The sequence below is a fragment of the Geotrypetes seraphini genome, chromosome 9 (genome assembly GCF_902459505.1).
Source record: "Geotrypetes seraphini chromosome 9, aGeoSer1.1, whole genome shotgun sequence".
Classification (NCBI taxonomy): Eukaryota; Metazoa; Chordata; class Amphibia; order Gymnophiona; family Dermophiidae; genus Geotrypetes; species Geotrypetes seraphini.
Window position 1 is genome coordinate 155,935,906 of NC_047092.1, and position 17,731 is coordinate 155,953,636.

Below are 17,731 nucleotides of genomic sequence, written 5' to 3' on the forward strand. Positions count from 1 at the left end.
CAGGAGCACCCCTACTCCCTTCCCTCCTTCCCTCTCCAGCAAATGTTTCCTCTATGTAGGCTAGCGGCAGCTCTGTGTGCTTTTAACTTCGGCACACAGCTGCCCCTAAGCAGTATTTTAGCGCGGTTTCAGCTGCCTCATGAAACCGCGCTAAAATACTGCTTAGGGGCAGCTGTGTGCCGAAGTTAAAAGCACACAGAGCTGCCCCTGCGTGGCTGGGGGTGCGGAGACAAAGGCTGGAGCAGGAGACAGACGCAGCAGGAGTCAGTGGTGGAAGGCAGGAGTGCCGGCATAGCGACGGCAACAGGAAGTTGCATGTCAGCTGATGCCGGCACCTTTTGCTGCGTCAGGAACCCGAATCCTTCGCGGACCGGCAAGATTTTTTTGCGGACCGGCACCGGTCCACAGACTGGTGGTTGAAGAACTGTGGTCTAGAGGGCTTTCGGGGCAGGAGCGATCTTCCTACGCTCCTGCCCCATGCAGATCGCCATGAGGAAATGGCTGCTGGGAGATCCCGTAGTCTCTCGAGGCTACATTGGAAACACCCTACAGCCATTTCCTCATGGCGATCTGCATGGGGCAGGAACGTAGGAAGATCGCTCCTGCCCCGAAAGCCCTCTAGACCACCAGGTAAGGCTGGGAAGGCGGCAGGAAGGTGGGGGTGGGTCAGAGCCGGATAATCGAGATTTTTCACCATTCGCAGTCCGGTTCTGCCCATATCCCCCGCGAATGACGAGGGAGAAGTATACCCCCTTTATAATTTTAACCCTTTGTTGTACCTTTGGATTACTGAAGACCATACAATTTGCTGAATGATATGTAAAATTGGTTAGTCTTCAGTTTTATTTATGTATTGATTGATTAATTATTATAATTTATTTATGATGTTTCTGAAGAAATTCACCCAAGGCAGCGTGCAGTGGGATTAAGGGCTCCTTTTACGAAGGTGCGCTCAGGGTAGGATTAACCAATAGGCCAAGTAAGCACGTGCCTAAGGCCCGAAATAGTCAGGAGGGCATCATCATTATTTTTACCAAATGGCAATGGGCCCCTCCAGCATCGATCGGCAACGCGGGCCCCACCCCAATCGGCAACACGCCCCCCCCCCCCCCCCCATCAACGGAAAGTAAAACAAGCAAGCAATGCGAGTAAGAAAGGCAACGGGAACTGTAATTGTGCAAGCGGTGCTGCATGCCCAAAGCTTCCCTCTGACGCAGCTTCCTGTTTCTGCCTGGGCGCTTGGTGGTGTGGGGTGGGGCAGGGGCCCCAGTGTACTCGTGTGCCTAGGTACCCTCAACAAATTAATCCTGCCCTGGGTACGCTAGCGTTTTTAGCGCATGCACCGGATTAGCGCACGCTAGCCGAAAAACTACCGCCTGCTCAAGAGGAGGCAGTAGCGGCTAGCGCGTGCAGCATTTTAGTGTGCGCTATTCCGCGCGTTAAGGCTCTAACGCGCCTTCGTAAAAGGAGCCCTAAGTCAAACAAAGGTAATAGACAATTACAGCAGTAACTATGTCACAGAATCCTACTTACATTATCAACACAATGCCCATGAAAAGATATGGATAGACAGTATAGGGAATAAGCAGAGGTGGAACATATAGAAGACATGAGTGACTAACTTAAGGAAAAATTGCTTGTGGAGTCAGAAAAGGTCTATGAAAATGATCTCAGCTAGAGCCATTTGGCAAGCAAATCCTGCTACAGTATGTTCACCTGGTGTTATGTTCTTCTGTGTGTGACTACCTATGTAGGTGCTTCTTCCATTAAAAGCTTGGGAGAAGAGCCAAGCTTTCACCTGGTTCCTGAGCTAGATATAGTCTCGGGTCAGCTGTGCAGCGAGACATGTAGAAAGACTGTTTAGCTAGGTCAACAAAACAAGGTCAGAGCAATAATTAATCAAATGATAAGTTATATCAAAGTGCACCATAATTAGCAAGGAAAACAAGAAGTCAACCTATAAAAGCAACGAGAAGCAGACCATTCTTTTTTAAGGACAACATGTGGGTGATATTTCTCCTGTTGGGTTCTGCAGCTGCTGCTGCCGTTCAACCTCATACCTTTCATGGGTAAGGTGGAAGTTTAAGATGCATTTGTTGGTCTTCTTGATGGATAGGTCTTTTAAATGCTCTCTTCAAACTATTGCCATTTTCACTTTCAAGGGAGAAAGTATTTCGTGTGATACCCCAAAATGAAGAAGAAGTTGAATTCATCAAGTCCTTGGCCACCAACATCCAGGTATTAAGTACATACTGAAAACAAAATTGTCGCTTAATTGTATAGTGTTATGAAACACGTTCACTTCAACAAGATATAGAAAATAGAGCAATTTCCATAGCTATTTGCCCATGTAAATGTTGCTGCTTACCCTGTTATGTGGAAGCATTCCAGGGTGTGGATGGGATTTGGGAAGCAACATATATAATTTTACATTTTCAGAATCCTGCATGTTGCTTTTGCTATAAACAGAACCACAGAAAATAAACGCAGCATAGTAGATAGGCTCCGATGATTAAAATGAGGCTTTTTTAAAAAAACAAAAAAAAAATTAAAAAAAATTCAGTATTGGTATTTAAATGTTTTTAAGCAACTGAAATTTGCTTGGACTTCCAGAAAGCGTTCGACAAGGTTCCACATGAAAGACTTCTCAGGAAACTACAAAGCCATGGAATAGGCAAATGGCTGGAGAACAGAAAGCAGAGAGTGGGCATAAATGGGAAGTTCTCAGATTGGGAGAAAGTGACTAGCGGTGTGCCCCAGGGCTCGGTACTTGGGCCCATCTTATTTAATATTTTCATCAATGACCTAGAAGAAGGAACATCCAGTGAGATCATCAAGTTTGCAGACGACACAAAGCTATGCTGGGCAATCAGATCGCAGAAGGATAGTGAGGAACTCCAGAGTGACTTGTGTCAGTTAGAGAAATGGGCGGAGAAATGGCAGATGAAGTTTAATGTGGAAAAGTGCAAAGTAATGCATTTAGGCAGAAAGAACAAGGAACACGAGTATAGAATGTCAGGTGCAACTCTGGGTAAGAGCGAACAAGAAAAGGACCTGGGTGTACTGATAGATAGGACCCTGAAACCGTCGGCACAATGCGTGGCAGCGGCAAAGAAAGCAAATAGAATGTTAGGCATGATAAAGAAAGGAATCACGAGTAGATCGGAGAAAGTTATAATGCCGCTTTATAGGGCAATGGTCAGATCACACTTGGAATACTGTGTCCAACATTGGTCTCCCAACCTAAAAAAGGATATAAAACTGCTGGAGAGGGTGCAGAGATGAGCAACAAAGCTAATAAAAGGTATGGAGAACTTGGAATACGAGGAACGACTTAAGAGACTGGGATTGTTCTCCCTTGAGAAAAGGAGACTGTGAGGGGATATGATCGAGACTTTCAAAATACTGAAAAGAATCGACAAAATAGAGCAGGAAAAAAATTATTTACAGTGTCCAATGTGACACGGACAAGGGGGGACAAGTCCAGGACAAATATCAGGAAGTTTTGCTTCATGCAACGAGTGGTGAACACTTGGAATGCTCTCCCAGAGGAGGTTATTGCGGAATCCACCGTTCTAGGATTTAAAAGTAAACTAGATGCACATCTCCTTACGAGAGGCATAGAGGGATATGGGTGACTAAAATTACGCCAGGTGTACACCTGGCTGGGCGTTCGCGTGTGCGGATCGCTGGACTTGATGGACTGAAAGTCTGATCCGGAGATGGCAGTTCTTATGTTCTTAAGGGTGCAGATGGGATTTGGGAAGCAACATATATAATTTTACATTTTCAACATTTTCAGAATCCTGCATGTTGCTTTTGCTATAAACAGAACCACAGAAAATAAACGCAGCTTAGTAGATAGGCCCCGATGATTAAAATGAGGCTTTTTTTTTTTGTTAAACAAAATTCAGTATTGGGTATTTAAATGTTATTAAGAAGTGAAATTTTAAGTTGTTTAAGCAGTAACTTATGATCTAAGTGGCCCTTTCACTAAAGGGATTGGGATTTGTATAGCGCCTTTTTGCAGATATTAAGAAGATAACACATGAATTAGCATGCAGGGTTAGGGCTCCTTTTACTAAGCTGCGTTAGCGTTTTTAGCGCAAGCAGCATTTTAGCATGCGCTAAACCCGCGCTACGTGGCTAGAACTAATGCCAGCTCAATGCTAGCGTTAGCATCTAGTGCGCGTGGCAATTTAGCTATTCCGCGCATTAATGCCCTAATGCGGCTTAGTAAAAAGAGCCTTCACTGTATGAATATGCTAATTCATGGCACAATAGCATGGACTAATTAATGCATTAACTGCATGTTGTGTTAGGAAGCAGGGACTGGATGGGTTATGGGTAGAGAATAGATGTGGACTGTGCACTGCAGTTAGCGCAGGGTATTTACCAAGTGCTGCCGTTATTACAGGGGCACTTACCATCTCCTTAGGAAGAGGTATTGTGCATGGGTGCAAATTGCAATTGGAATGCATGGGAAAAAAAAAAACATTTCAGTGCAATAACTACAGAGGACATGCTGGGCACATCCCCAAACAATTATTTTCACAACCTTTGAACCTTTCTACTAATTTATTTTTTACTTTTAAAACTTATCACGCTTCTACAGGGGTCTTGAAGCTTTTTTTTTTTTTTTTAATGCTTTCTACCTTTCCATGAGCCGTCCGGAGGTGAGGAAGGATTTCAGTTCCTCTAGTCCATAAGCAAGCTGTGTAATGTTTTTAGCTTTTGGCTGGGATACATCATGATGTATCCTGAGTAAATACAGGAATAAGATTTTAATGCCCTTCTAACACTTCCTCTGTATGTTGATGGTGCCAGAATAGCTGGCCTAAGAGAAGTCATTATCTGAAGGCTGACAGTGTGGCATTTTTAATTAGCTGTGGACATGGAGGAGGAAGTCACTTATCAAAAGTTAGAACAGGAAGAGCAGGCAATTAAGGAGACATCTCGGCTTCCTCCTCCTCTCCCTACTTTCCTTCCCCCCCCCCCTCATTTTATCACCTCCATCGTGCACGTAATAGCGTGCCAGTTATCAAATATGCATTCGGTAATAAATACTATACATTTTAAATATTCAGATGAATCTCAGCACCATCATAGGGAAAGATTATTAGGAAACAACAGGGTTATTGCAGCAGCTAGATTGATAACGGGAATGTCAAAATTTATTCACATACGCCCTGTCTCCAACAATTACACTGGCTGCCAGTTGCTTTCAGAATTCAGTACAAAGCAGTGATGATTTGTCACCAATTCCTGTACGGTACTATGGTTCATAGACAACGGCGCGAAAGACAAAAGCGCGCGCTGACAATTGAGCGCAGCGCGCACCGCCGCACCACTCTAAATTACAGTTTTTAGGGGCTCCGACGGGGGTTTTTGTTGGGGAACCCCCCAGTTTACTTAATAGACATCGCGCCGGCGTTATGGGGGGTTTGGGGGGTTGTAACCCTCCACATTTTACTGTAAACTGAACTTTTTCCCTAAAAACAGGGAAAAAGTGAAGTTTTCAGTAAAATGTGGGGGGTTACAACCCCCCACACCCCCCACAACGCCCCCACAATGCGGCGCAATGTCTATTAAGTAAAGTGGGGGGGATCCACACACCCGTCGGAGCGCTGCGCTCAATTGTCTGGGCGCGCCTTTGTCCCGGCGCGCTTTTGACCTGACACCCGGTACTATACCTGAACTATTCAATATGATTACCAAAATAGATCACTACATTCTGAGAACTCAACCTTATTAAAGGCAAATGTTAACCCAAAATACGTTGAGACCAGCTCAATGACCTTTTGCTGTGCAGGGGTCAAACTGTGGAACTCACTTGCTAGTCAAATACGGAAATGTGGTGAAAAGTACACATTTAGGAAATTACTTAAAACGCCTTTCTCTAGATATTGATTCCTTATGATCGCTAACTTCTGAGACCGTGTTTATAATCATCTGCACAGGCCTCTTTTGGTATTGATTTCCCTATTGCTGATTCTCCGAGGCTTTGTCTATTCGTGTTCATGAGTTTTTTTATTTTGGTTTATAAATTTATGTATGTATTATTATGTAAACCGTTTAGGTTTCAGATGGTGCCAAAGCAGCTCCTGATTGGTGAGGCCCGACTTTAGGGCAGGAAGACGCGGTCGGAGCATACCGCGAGTGATTTTCTTCACTCGCCGGCGCTCTGGCTGCTCTCTCCTGCCACTTCAGCTACCCTCTCCTGTCTCCCCCGCCGAAAACCGTATTTGCGGTTTTTCAAGATTCGGGGGAAGTACTGTACTGTACTGGACAATCAGTGAAAAAATACAATACAAATCATCAGAAATACATACAAGATAAAAAGATTAAAACAGTGAATCAGGTTACAAACTGATCAAATAACTGTGTTTTTACTAATTTTCTAAAAGTAAAATAAGTTGGAGCACACATAATAATATTACCCAACCAGTCATTCAATTTGCCTGCCCGAAATGCAAGAGTTCTATCCAGAAATCTTTTAAAGCGACAAGCATTTACTGTTGGGTAAGCAAACATATGGATTCTGCGTTTAGGCCTGTTAATACAGTCTAGAAAAAAATGAGACCAGGTACACAGGAGCCATACCAAATATTGATTTAAAACAGATACAGGAAAATTTAAACAAAACTCTTGCCTCCATCGGTAACCAATGTAGTTTTTGATAATAGGGAGTAATATGTTCCCATTTTTTAAAACCAAAAATCAGCCAAATTGTTGAATTTTGAATAACTCAAAGCCTTTTCAGTGTTTTCTTATATTTTATTTCCAAGTTTATTTACATTTTAATATACCAACCATCTCGTTAAAATTTAAGACCCAAATAAATAATATTGCAATAGTCGAGCATATTTAAGATGGAAGACTGAACTGATGAAATGATGCTACATCAAAATATTTTTTAATGGTTCGGAGTTTCCATAAGACCGAGAAACATTTTCTGACTAGCAAATCCGTATGTTCTTCTAAAGTGAGATGCCGGTCCAATGTCACTCCCAAAATTTTTATGGAATCATCTATAGGAAAATCCTGACCATTTAAAAATATTGACGTATCTTTAATTTTGTCATTAGGGCTCGCCAGAAAGAATTTGTATTCTATAAGGTGAGCCTGTAACTGAAAGACATGCCCATGTCCTACCCATGTTCTGTCCATGTGTTTGGACTATTGCATTTCCATGCAGTTACGTGTACCCTTATAGAACAGTGCTTAAGGTGCTAACGTGCATGTTGCTTTTTAGCACACATACACATGCAAACCTCTGGCACCTAGTTCTAGAACTGACCTTCCACATGTTTTACCAGATGGGTTCACCTAACAAAGGGGACCTTTTATGAAGCTGTGGTAAACACCAACATGTACTTTCTGCAGCAAAAAAGAGCTTACACAAGGTGCACTCAAGAGTCCAATGATAATTTTTGCTTGTGCTGGGGGGGGGAGCCTGGGGGTGGAGCATGGAAATGGTCTTCACTAATTGGTTAGCATAGCTACATTGTCATGCTCTAACTGGTTAGCACATGGTTAGTGCATGAGCCCTTACCACCTACATAATGGGTGGCAGTAAGGGGTCATGCGCTAATGGCCACACCCTAATGAGAAAATTAGCACATGGCCAATAATAGTGAAAATAAAAAATTTGTCATTTTACCCCTATGGTAAAAATGGTCTTAGCATGCAAGAATGACCCACATAAGGATGAGCTAAGGTTACTTTTATCACACTTCAGTAAAAGAGCCCCAAAGTTGTGTGATGTCACTCCTTGTTTTTGCCATGGACCCCAATTTGTCTAATACCAGCCCTGGTGGCTCTCATATTAATCCGCTTGGATACAAAGAAAAAAAGGTCAACAAATAAATAGCAGGTGATATCCTTTATTAGATTAACAATACATTTCTGATTAACTTCTAGAATTCTTCCCCTTTCAGAAAGTTAAATGCAAAGAGGGGCATAATCAATAATAACACAAAAGAAACATCTAAGTCCATTATGGGCCTAAGTCACTAGTCGCCTAAAGTTGGTAGAAACATAGAAAATGACGGCAGAAAAGGGCCACGGCCCATCTAGTCTGCCCACACTAATGGCCCACCCCCTAACTACCTCCATGAAGAGATCCCACATGCCAATCCCACCTTTTTATTTTTATTGTAATCCACCGATTCCCTCTTTCCTCATGTTTTCAATTGGTGTTTTTTTTTTTTTTACATTTTGTTTTACTTTTTTGTTCTCAACCCTATATAATTTTTAATTTGTTTTGAAGTGAAAGGCTGCTAACTTTTCTTCACTGGGAGTGTCCGATGTGATGGAGAGAAAAAACCCAAATATAAAAATAAAACCAAAAATATTACATTGTATATTCCAAAACAGATAACTTTTTATTATTCTAGTTAGTATTATAGCAGGATTTGTCAAATCAGAAATAAATCAGTTTGGACATATACAATGGAGAGAAAAAAACAGTGCCGGCATCTGTAAGCATGGCGCAGTTTCTCTAAAGAGACTGCCAGAGCATGGGGATTTTATACAGAAAGTATCTCTTTCTAGTAAGACCTTCCCCTGGCTATTATGTACCACCCTATTGGATAATCCAAATGCCTATCTAACTCCCTCTCCTAGTCCACGCCTCCATTCTTCCCCGTGGAGGCCCTGGACAGGCATAGCGTCTAGAACTTTCTTCTTCTTGAAGTTTCCATTCTTCACACGGGCACAGCAGTGCCTCAGCGCATTAGCCTGGCATCACGTTATCAGTTCTTCCTGGATGGAGTGTCTCGCTTTCTTGCATTTTTGTTTCCTTTCAGCCCTGTTCATTGTCTGTCCAGCACTGGTAGTGGCCTTGGGAATACACACTCACATGCCACACATTAGCATCTCAACATCTGAACTCAGCTTCAGCAAAATGGAGGAATAGGTCTCACAGCCTGTATAAGTCCCCCATAGGCTCCTGTCATCCCTCTCAGTTTATTTTAAATTTTAAATCTTTTATTGTAAACCGCTTAGATTTACCTCCTGATTTTATATTTACGGTATATTAAACAAATTGAACTTGTCATGTCCTTTATGTTTCAGAACCCTCGGCTTCTGTTTAGATGAACTCTCTTAAAAGCATGCCCAGATTAGCATCATCATGCTATTAACTTGCCCTTGTTAACATGCTCATGCTAGTAAGATAATATCATATCCTAGCAGGTATTAACTAGCATCTTGCTAACAAGCTCTTGCTTGTAGTTCTGCCCTTTTTTACCTTATGTATCTGTTAGTCTGTAAGTCTGTTTGTCTAACCCATTATATTTAAAGATTAAACTGGTATATGCCTATACCTTTTAAATTTGTAAATCGCTTAGTAATGTAAATAAGCGATTCATCAAGTCAAAATAAAATCTTGAAATCTTGCTTTATGTGGGTTCATGCAAACCTTTTTTTCTTTTTTTTAAACCTTTAATATGCATGGTAAGGATTTCCTAGCTGTTTTTAGCATGGATAAAAGAACTTTAGAATAAGTAAACACAACTTTATTGCATAAACACCAATGTTGCAGCTTTTATTGTACATATTAGAAAATATCTGATGTAAAAATGTATCTATCTATTCTAGACAGATATAAATATATTTCCATATGCAATTTTGAAATCTATATATATAAAATCGGAGGTATGTATGTGTGTATGTATGTATGTGTGTGTGTATGTGCCGCGACCACGCAAAAACGGCTTGACCGATTTGAACGAAACTTGGTATGCAGATCCCTCACTACCTGGGATGATATGTTCTGGGGGTCTCGCGGCCCACCTGCAAACGTGGGCGGAGCTACAAACAGAAAATCAGATTTCATCCATTCATGTCAATGGAAAAAATGTAAAAAACCGCCAACGCAAAAACGGCTTGCCCGATTTGAACGAAACTTTGTATGCTGATCCCTCACTACCTGGGGTGATATGTTCTGGGGGTCTCGCGGCCCACCTGCACACGTGGGCAGAGCTACAAACAGAAAATCAGATTTCACCCATTCATGTCAATGGAAAAAATGTAAAAAGCTGCCAACGCAAAAACGTCTTGCCCGATTTGAACGAAACTTGGTATGCAGATCCCTCACTACCTGGGGTGATATGTTCTGGGGGTCTCGCGGCCCACCTGCACACGTGGGCGGAGCTACAACCTGAAAATCAGATTTCACCCATTCATGTCAATGGCAAAAATGTAAAAAGCTGCCAACGAAACAACGGCTTGCCCGATTTGAACGAAATTTGGTATGCAGATCCCTCACTACCTGGGGTGATATGTTCTGGGGGGTCTCGCAGCCCTCCTGCACACGTGGGCGGAGCTACAAACAGAAAATCAGATTTCACCCATTCATGTCAATGGCAAAAATGTAAAAATCTGCCAACGCAAAAACGGCTTGCCCGATTTGAACTAAACTTGGTATGCAGATCCCTCACTACCTGGGGTGATATGTTCTGGGGGTCTCGCGGCCCACCTGCACACATGGGCGGAGCTACAAACAGAAAATCTGATTTCACCCATTCATGTCAATGGAAAAATTGTAAAAAGCTGCCAACGCAAATACGGCTTGCCCGATTTGAACGAAACTTGCAACACATCTTCCTTTTCAGTTTAAGAGCTTGCAAATTCCAGTGAGACTTGCATTCTCTATCACAATCAACAAATCACAGGGACAGACTATTACATACTGTGGAGTGGATTTAAGATCCCCCTGTTTTTCCCATGGTCAACTCTATGTTGCTCGCTCAAGGGTGGGTTCACCCAAGAATTTATATGTTCTTGCTCCTGGAGTTGAAACTAAAAATGTTGTTTCTAATCAAGTTTTGTGTTAGTTGTATTGTATTCATTTTGTCAAATATTTCACATTATAATTTGAATATTGTACTTTTTATAAAGCTCTAAAAAAATAATTTCATTCACCACTATAAAATATCTTTATTTGAATCCATTTACAGTGTTATTGCTATAATTAAATACCCGTGCAACGCCGGGGCATCAGCTAGTATATTCTAAAATACAAACAGCAAAGTTGAACTTTCTGAAAAAAAAAAACCCCAATATGTCCTTTCATACTTTTATTCATTTTTCAGATAACCAAATTATGTCAAACCTTCACTATGTATGCTCCTTACCAACCAGACTTATGCTAGGGATAATTACAATTTGAAGCATAAGAAAAAAATAAGGAGAACCATTTATTATGATAAGAGATTGAAATGACCATGTTCAAAACATCCCAAATAAACATTAGGGGCATAGCCAGATCTGCCAGTTTGGGTGGGCCCAAATTTAACCTGGGTAACAGTAGAGTCTCAATTATCTGACATAAATTGGACCAGCTCATTGTCAGATAATTGAAAAGTCAGTTAACATGGAACACATTGAAAAGGCTTAGAAAGTGTATATTTCAAGTGCTGCATTGAAAGCAGGGTCTGAGTAGCAAAGTCAGACAGAGATAGGTGCTGCCCTTTCATTGAACCAGGAAAGTGGGGGGAAAAAAGTCATGATTATGTCATTGGGAGTCTGTCGGATATCCCAGATGGTTAGATTAGCAAAGGTCAGATAATCAAGCTTTTACTATATTTCCCCACAAAAATCAACCATAAGAACATAAGAATAGCCTTACTGGGTCAGACCAATGGTTCATCAAGCCCAAGAGCCCATCCTCATGATGGCCAATCCAGGTCACTAATACCTGGCAAAAACCCAAAGAGTAGCAACTATTTCATGCTACCAATCCAGGGCAAGCAATGGCTTCTCCCATGTCTTTCTCAATAACAGACTAGACCGTTCCTCTAGGAAATTGTCCAAACCTTTCTTAAAACCAGCTCTGTTAAACCAAAATCATAGTTAAAATAAAAGAGCAGACATTCACACAAGTTTGAGATGTCTTAAGTGCAATACATCCAAATGCACGTATTTGAGAAAGTGCATGCGTAAATCTCAACTCTGCCTTCAGTCAACCCAAACTCTGCCCCAAGCATGCCTACACCCAAATGGCATAATTAATTGTGGGGATAATTTTATATACAGCATTTAATATTTATGATAGCATAAACATATGAATGATCTTTTATAAAATTACCCCCATGTTTGATTAATCCCATTCTAGCCATTCAGAAATTGAAAAAGGAAATACACATGCCATCAAATTTAGCCAACTCTTTATGGAATCAAGATGAAAATGCTGAATTCCAAAATAAAATACGGAAATCTCACTCCATGGGGAGGTAAAAACATTGTGCAAATAGAATCACAAATAACTTGATGACCTTGTACAACACATACCAAACACCTTTTCTTTGAAAACAACGCCGCAGATCACTTGAAAGCCATAACGAATTTGCAAAAGTTCTCTAGGTCAACAAAAATTCATCAGATTTCTACACATTCTGCCTGGGTCAGTGGAAAACAGGGATAAATTCAAGCTTATGAGTCAAACTGCTCATCACGCCGCTGCTGCTGATCCAGCCTGCACCTGATCCCTGATTTAAAGGAAGCAGGATAGATGTCTTCTAAATGTATTCCTAATTACAGAACTGACAAGTTTGAAAAGGATATTTATGGTCTCCTCTAGGTCATTACCTGGAAAATTATAATAATCCTCGTACCTATAAAATTCACAGAAATTACATTCTGTGTCGAAAGACTAGGTAGCGATTCTATAACTTGGCACCAAGATTTAGGCAACCTAATCCCATGCAGCTAGAGCCTGCATTTATTAATAGACTCCTGATCCCATATGAGCCTCTTAGAACTCTAAGATCTGCATCGCAACATAGGCCCTCTTTTACAAAAGTGCGCTAAGCTTTTTAGTGTGCGTGTAGCACGCGCTAAATCAACACATATCTCCCCTCAGCCGTCTCTTTTCCAAGCTGAAGAGTCCTAACCGTATTAGTCTTTCCTCATACGAGAGGAATTCCATCCCCTTTACCATCTTGGTCGCTCTTCTTTGAACCATTTCTACTGCCACTATCTTTCTTTCTAGTGCCGCTATATCATGCTTTGTTTGCTATGCAAGGTATATATAATACTATGTTCACCACTATATATAATACTTTTACAAAACCATAGCATATTTTTGGAACCGGCCGCAGTGGTAATAGCTCCGACACTCATAGAATTCCTATGAGCATTGGAGCTGTTATTGCCATGGCAGGGGGTATGTTTGCCATGCTATGCTTTATATATAATACTATATATGCCATTCTATGCTAGCCACACTTGTAATATGAGTGTTTATCATGCTGTGCTAAGCTTATATATACTCGTATAAGACCGTTTGCCATACTAAGCTGCCATCCTATGTTTTGTCATACAATGCTCATCATGCTATGTAACACCATGTTTGTCATGTTATGTTTTACAATGCTTTGCTATGTATGTAAACTTATAAGTTGTAACCTGTTCTCAGCTTTCCTGGGAGGACGGGCTATAAAACCAAATAGATAAATAAAATAACTGCGCCTAAGTGTACAATAAAGCAAGAATCTTAGGGCTCTTTTTACTAAGCAGCGCTAGCGGTTTTAGTGCGTGCTTAGCGCACACTGGAATGCCCCGCACGCTAGATGCTAACACCTCCATTGGCGCCTAAGTGTACAATGAAGCAAGAATCTTAGGGCTCCTTTTACTAAGCTGCACTAGCGGTTTTTGTGTGCGCTTAGCACACACTGGAATGCCCTGCGCGCTAGACGCTAACACCTCCATTGGCGCCTAAGTGTACAATGAAGCAAGAATCTTATGGCTCCTTTTACTAAGCAGCGCTAGCGGTTTTAGTGCGTGCTTAGCGCACACTGGAATGCCCCGCACGCTAGACGCTAACGCCTCCATTGGCGTCTAAGTGTACAATGAAGCGAGAATCTTAGGGCTCCTTTTACTAAGCTGCGCTAGAGGTTTTAGTGTGTGCTTAGCGCACACTGGAATGCCCTGCGTGTTAGACGCTAACGCCTCCATTGGCGCCTAAGTGTACAATGAAGCAAGAATCTTAGGGCTTCTTTTACTAAGCTGCGCTAGCGGTTTTAGTGCGCGCTTAGCACACATTGGAATGCCCTGCGTGCTAGATGCTAACACCTCCATTGGCGCCTAAGTGTACAATGAAGCAAGAATCTTAGGGCTCCTTTTACTAAGCTGCACTAGCGATTTTTGCGTGCGCTTAGCACACACTGGAATGCCCTGCGCGCTAGACGCTAACACCTCCATTGGCGCCTAAGTGTACAATGAAGCAAGAATCTTAGGGCTCCTTTTACTAAGCTGCGCTAGCGGTTTTAGTAGGCACTTAGCGCACACTGGAATGCCCCGCACGCTAGACGCTAACGCCTCCATTGGTGCCTAAGTGTACAATGAAGCGAGAATCTTAGGGCTCCTTTTACTAAGCTGCACTAGAGGTTTTAGCGTGTGCTTAGCACACACTGGAATGCCCTGCGTGTTAGACGCTAACACCTCCATTGGCGCCTAAGTGTACAATGAAGCAAGAATCTTAGGGCTCCTTTTACTAAGCTGCGCTAGCGGTTTTAGTGTGCGCTTAGCACACACTGGAATGCCCTGCGCGCTAGACGCTAACACCTCCATTGGCGCCTAAGTGTACAATGAAGCAAGTATCTTAGGGCTCCTTTTACTAAGCTGCACTAGCGATTTTTGCGTGCGCTTAGCACACACTGGAATGCCCTGCGCGCTAGACGCTAACACCTCCATTGGCGCCTAAGTGTACAATGAAGCAAGAATCTTAGGGCTCCTTTTACTAAGCTGCGCTAGTGGTTTTAGCCTGCGCTTAGCACACACTGGAATGCCCTGCGCGCTAGACGCTAACGCCTCCATTGGCGCCTAAGTGTACAATGAAGCAAGAATCTTAGGGCTCCTTTTACTAAGCTGCATTAGCGGTTTTAGTGCGCGCTTAGCACACATTGGAATGCCCTGCGCGCTAGACGCTAACACCTCCATTGGCACCTAAGTGTACAATGAAGCAAGAATCTTAGGGCTCCTTTTACTAAGCTGCACTAGCGGTTTTTGCGTGCGCTTAGCACACACTGGAATGCCCTGCGCGCTAGATGCTAACACCTCCATTGGCGCCTAAGTGTACAATGAAGCAAGAATCTTAGGGCTCCTTTTACTAAGCTGCGCTAGCGATTTTAGTAGGCACTTAGCGCACACTGGAATGCCCCGCACGCTAGACGCAAACGCCTCCATTGGTGCCTAAGTGTACAATGAAGCAAGAATCTTAGGGCTCCTTTTACTAAGCTGCGCTAGCGGTTTTAGTGTGCGCTTAGCACACACTGGAATGCCCTGCATGTTAGACGCTAATGCCTCCATTGGCGCCTAAGTGTACAATGAAGCAAGAATTTTAGGACTCCTTTTACTAAGCTGGAACCGTTTACCTAAAGATTCAACAAATTGATTGCTCTACAACCCTTATTTTCTCTTATGCTCTTGTTCATTTTTTTGCTGGTCTTTAATTACTTGTAAACTGAGTTGAGCTCCGTTGGGAGATGACCCGGTATATAAATCAAAGACTAGATAAGATAAGATTAGAATATATAGAAAAAGAAAGGCTTAGCTCCTTGAAAAGTCTACCAATCTATTTTTCTTAACTCTCTTCATTTTGTCTCTGGCTTCAGGTTGATTTTTGGTTCCCAGATTCTGTCACACAAATAAGACCAGCTCTGCAAGTAGACTTCCGTGTTGAGTTTCACCAGGCTTTGGACGTGCAGTCGCTTCTTGCACAGAAAGGAATGAAATATGAGTAGGTCTTACTTTATCATACATTTTAAGGCATGGGTTTAGTGGCATGCGGTGAGGGCTTTCAGGGGATTCAGTGAATCCTCAGCTCCACAGCCTTGCTTTTTTAATTTTTTTCATGTTTACTTTTGTGCTTGATGCACTTTGATTTGTTGAGGAGGCAGCCTGCTCAACCAGTCAAACTGCATCAAACAAAAAGTAAACAAAAAAAAAAAAAAAAGCAGTGCTCATGGGCTTGGGATTCTCTGAACCCCCCTGAAAGCCCTGACAGTACTGATCTGAATTTGATTGGCTGAGTGTCAGCATCCTGTTGCCTGCTCAACCAATAAATGTCAGAGCAGTGCCCTCAGGGCCTTTAAGGGGTGGGGTGAATTCCCTGAAGGCCCTGACCACATTCCACTGCATGGGTTCTAAACAGGGCAGGATTAACCAATAGGCCAAGTAGGCACGTGCCTAGGGCCCGAAATGGTCAGGGAGGCCCGATGAAAGAGAGCATCAACATTGTTTTTTGCAATCGGCGATGGGCCCTTACAGCATCGATCGGCAATGCGGGCCCCCCCCCCCAGCATCGATCAGATTTGCTATAAAAAAAAACTCCATTAATTAATAAATTTAAGAGTTCGGCTTCAAACTCTTAGGACGCCCAGTGATGCCTAAGTGGAGGAGTCCTCCCACACCTAAGGATGCCCAACGATGCCTATATTTAAAAGTATGAAAATATTATGTGTCTGGATGATAAACTTATTATTGTCTTTCAAAACGACGCCTCAGCCCCACCACTCCACCGCATATACTATTTCATACCGCGGGGAGCATATTGTGGCGCTTCATCATTGGCTGTCGATTTTTTGAAAAGTATGTTGTTAATTTTTTTAAATTTATTTTTTAATACTTATTTGTGTAAATTCTTTAGAAATAAATATTTCAAAACAGTTTGGAATTATTTCCCATCATCTTATGTACTTTAAAAATAGATGGTACTTATCCTCAGCCAAAAACCCAGGGAGTCAGACCCGACATGTTTCACACGTACTGGTGTTTTTTCAAGGGTCTCCCAAGGGTGCCGCTGTCATCCGACTCCTATAGATGACAGCGGCACCCTTGGGAGACCCTTGAAAAAACACCAGTACGTGTGAAACATGTCGGGTCTGACTCCCTGGGTTTTTGGCTGAGGATAAGTACCATCTATTTTTAAAGTACATAAGATGATGGGAAATAATTCCAAACTGTTTTGAAATATTTATTTCTAAAGAATTTACACAAATAAGTATTAAAAAAGAAATTTAAAAAAATTAACAACATACTTTTCAAAAAATCGACAGCCAATGATGAAGCGCCACAATATGCTCCCCGCGGTATGAAATAGTATATGCGGTGGAGTGGTGGGGCTGAGGCGTCGTTTTGAAAGACAATAATAAGTTTATCATCCAGACACATAATATTTTCATACTCATAAGATTGGACTGGATATATTACATTTACATTTTTGCTATATTTAAAAGTAGGCATGATTAAGGGTGGAAAATAGGCATGGTTGACTTAGGCGTCGTGCCGCCAAATTAGGTAAGTGAAAAGCTAGCCTAATGGAGCGGCGCCTATGTCTATGCTGCTTAGCAATGCCTAAGTCCGCTTAGGCACTGCTAGGTGTGATTCTATAAACAGTGCCATTTTTTTTGATTGACAACTATGATGAGTGGTACACTGTTTATAGAATCTGGCCCTTACTGCCTATAAAATGGGTGGTGGTAAGTACACACAAAGTAATTTGACAAAATTACCACATGCTATTGGCAACACTAGAACATTGCTATTATTACACAAAAATAGGGAAACACAAGTTTTATGGCTGTAGTAAAAATGGCCTTAGTGTGTGGCAAAAATCACATACGGTCATGCTAAGGCCACTTTTTACTGCATCTTAAAGGACGCCTTAGATAACATTTTCAACTGATCTATGGAGAACTACCTCCTAGAAATAATCCTTCCCCTG

At 42.1% G+C, this 17,731-nt stretch overlaps 1 protein-coding gene across 1 annotated transcript in view; it reads left to right on the forward strand.

Moving 5' to 3' along the window:
- The first annotated feature begins 1,964 nt into the window (after positions 1-1,964).
- The window catches only part of CPB1 (carboxypeptidase B1), a 35,883-nt gene continuing 20,116 nt past the window's right edge, over positions 1,965-17,731 (forward strand). The window contains exons 1-3 of the mRNA XM_033957626.1: positions 1,965-2,069; positions 2,163-2,238; positions 15,621-15,745. Coding sequence (XP_033813517.1) covers positions 2,002-2,069; positions 2,163-2,238; positions 15,621-15,745 — 269 coding nt within the window. The 5' untranslated portion in view covers positions 1,965-2,001. The remainder of the gene's footprint in view (positions 2,070-2,162; positions 2,239-15,620; positions 15,746-17,731) is intronic.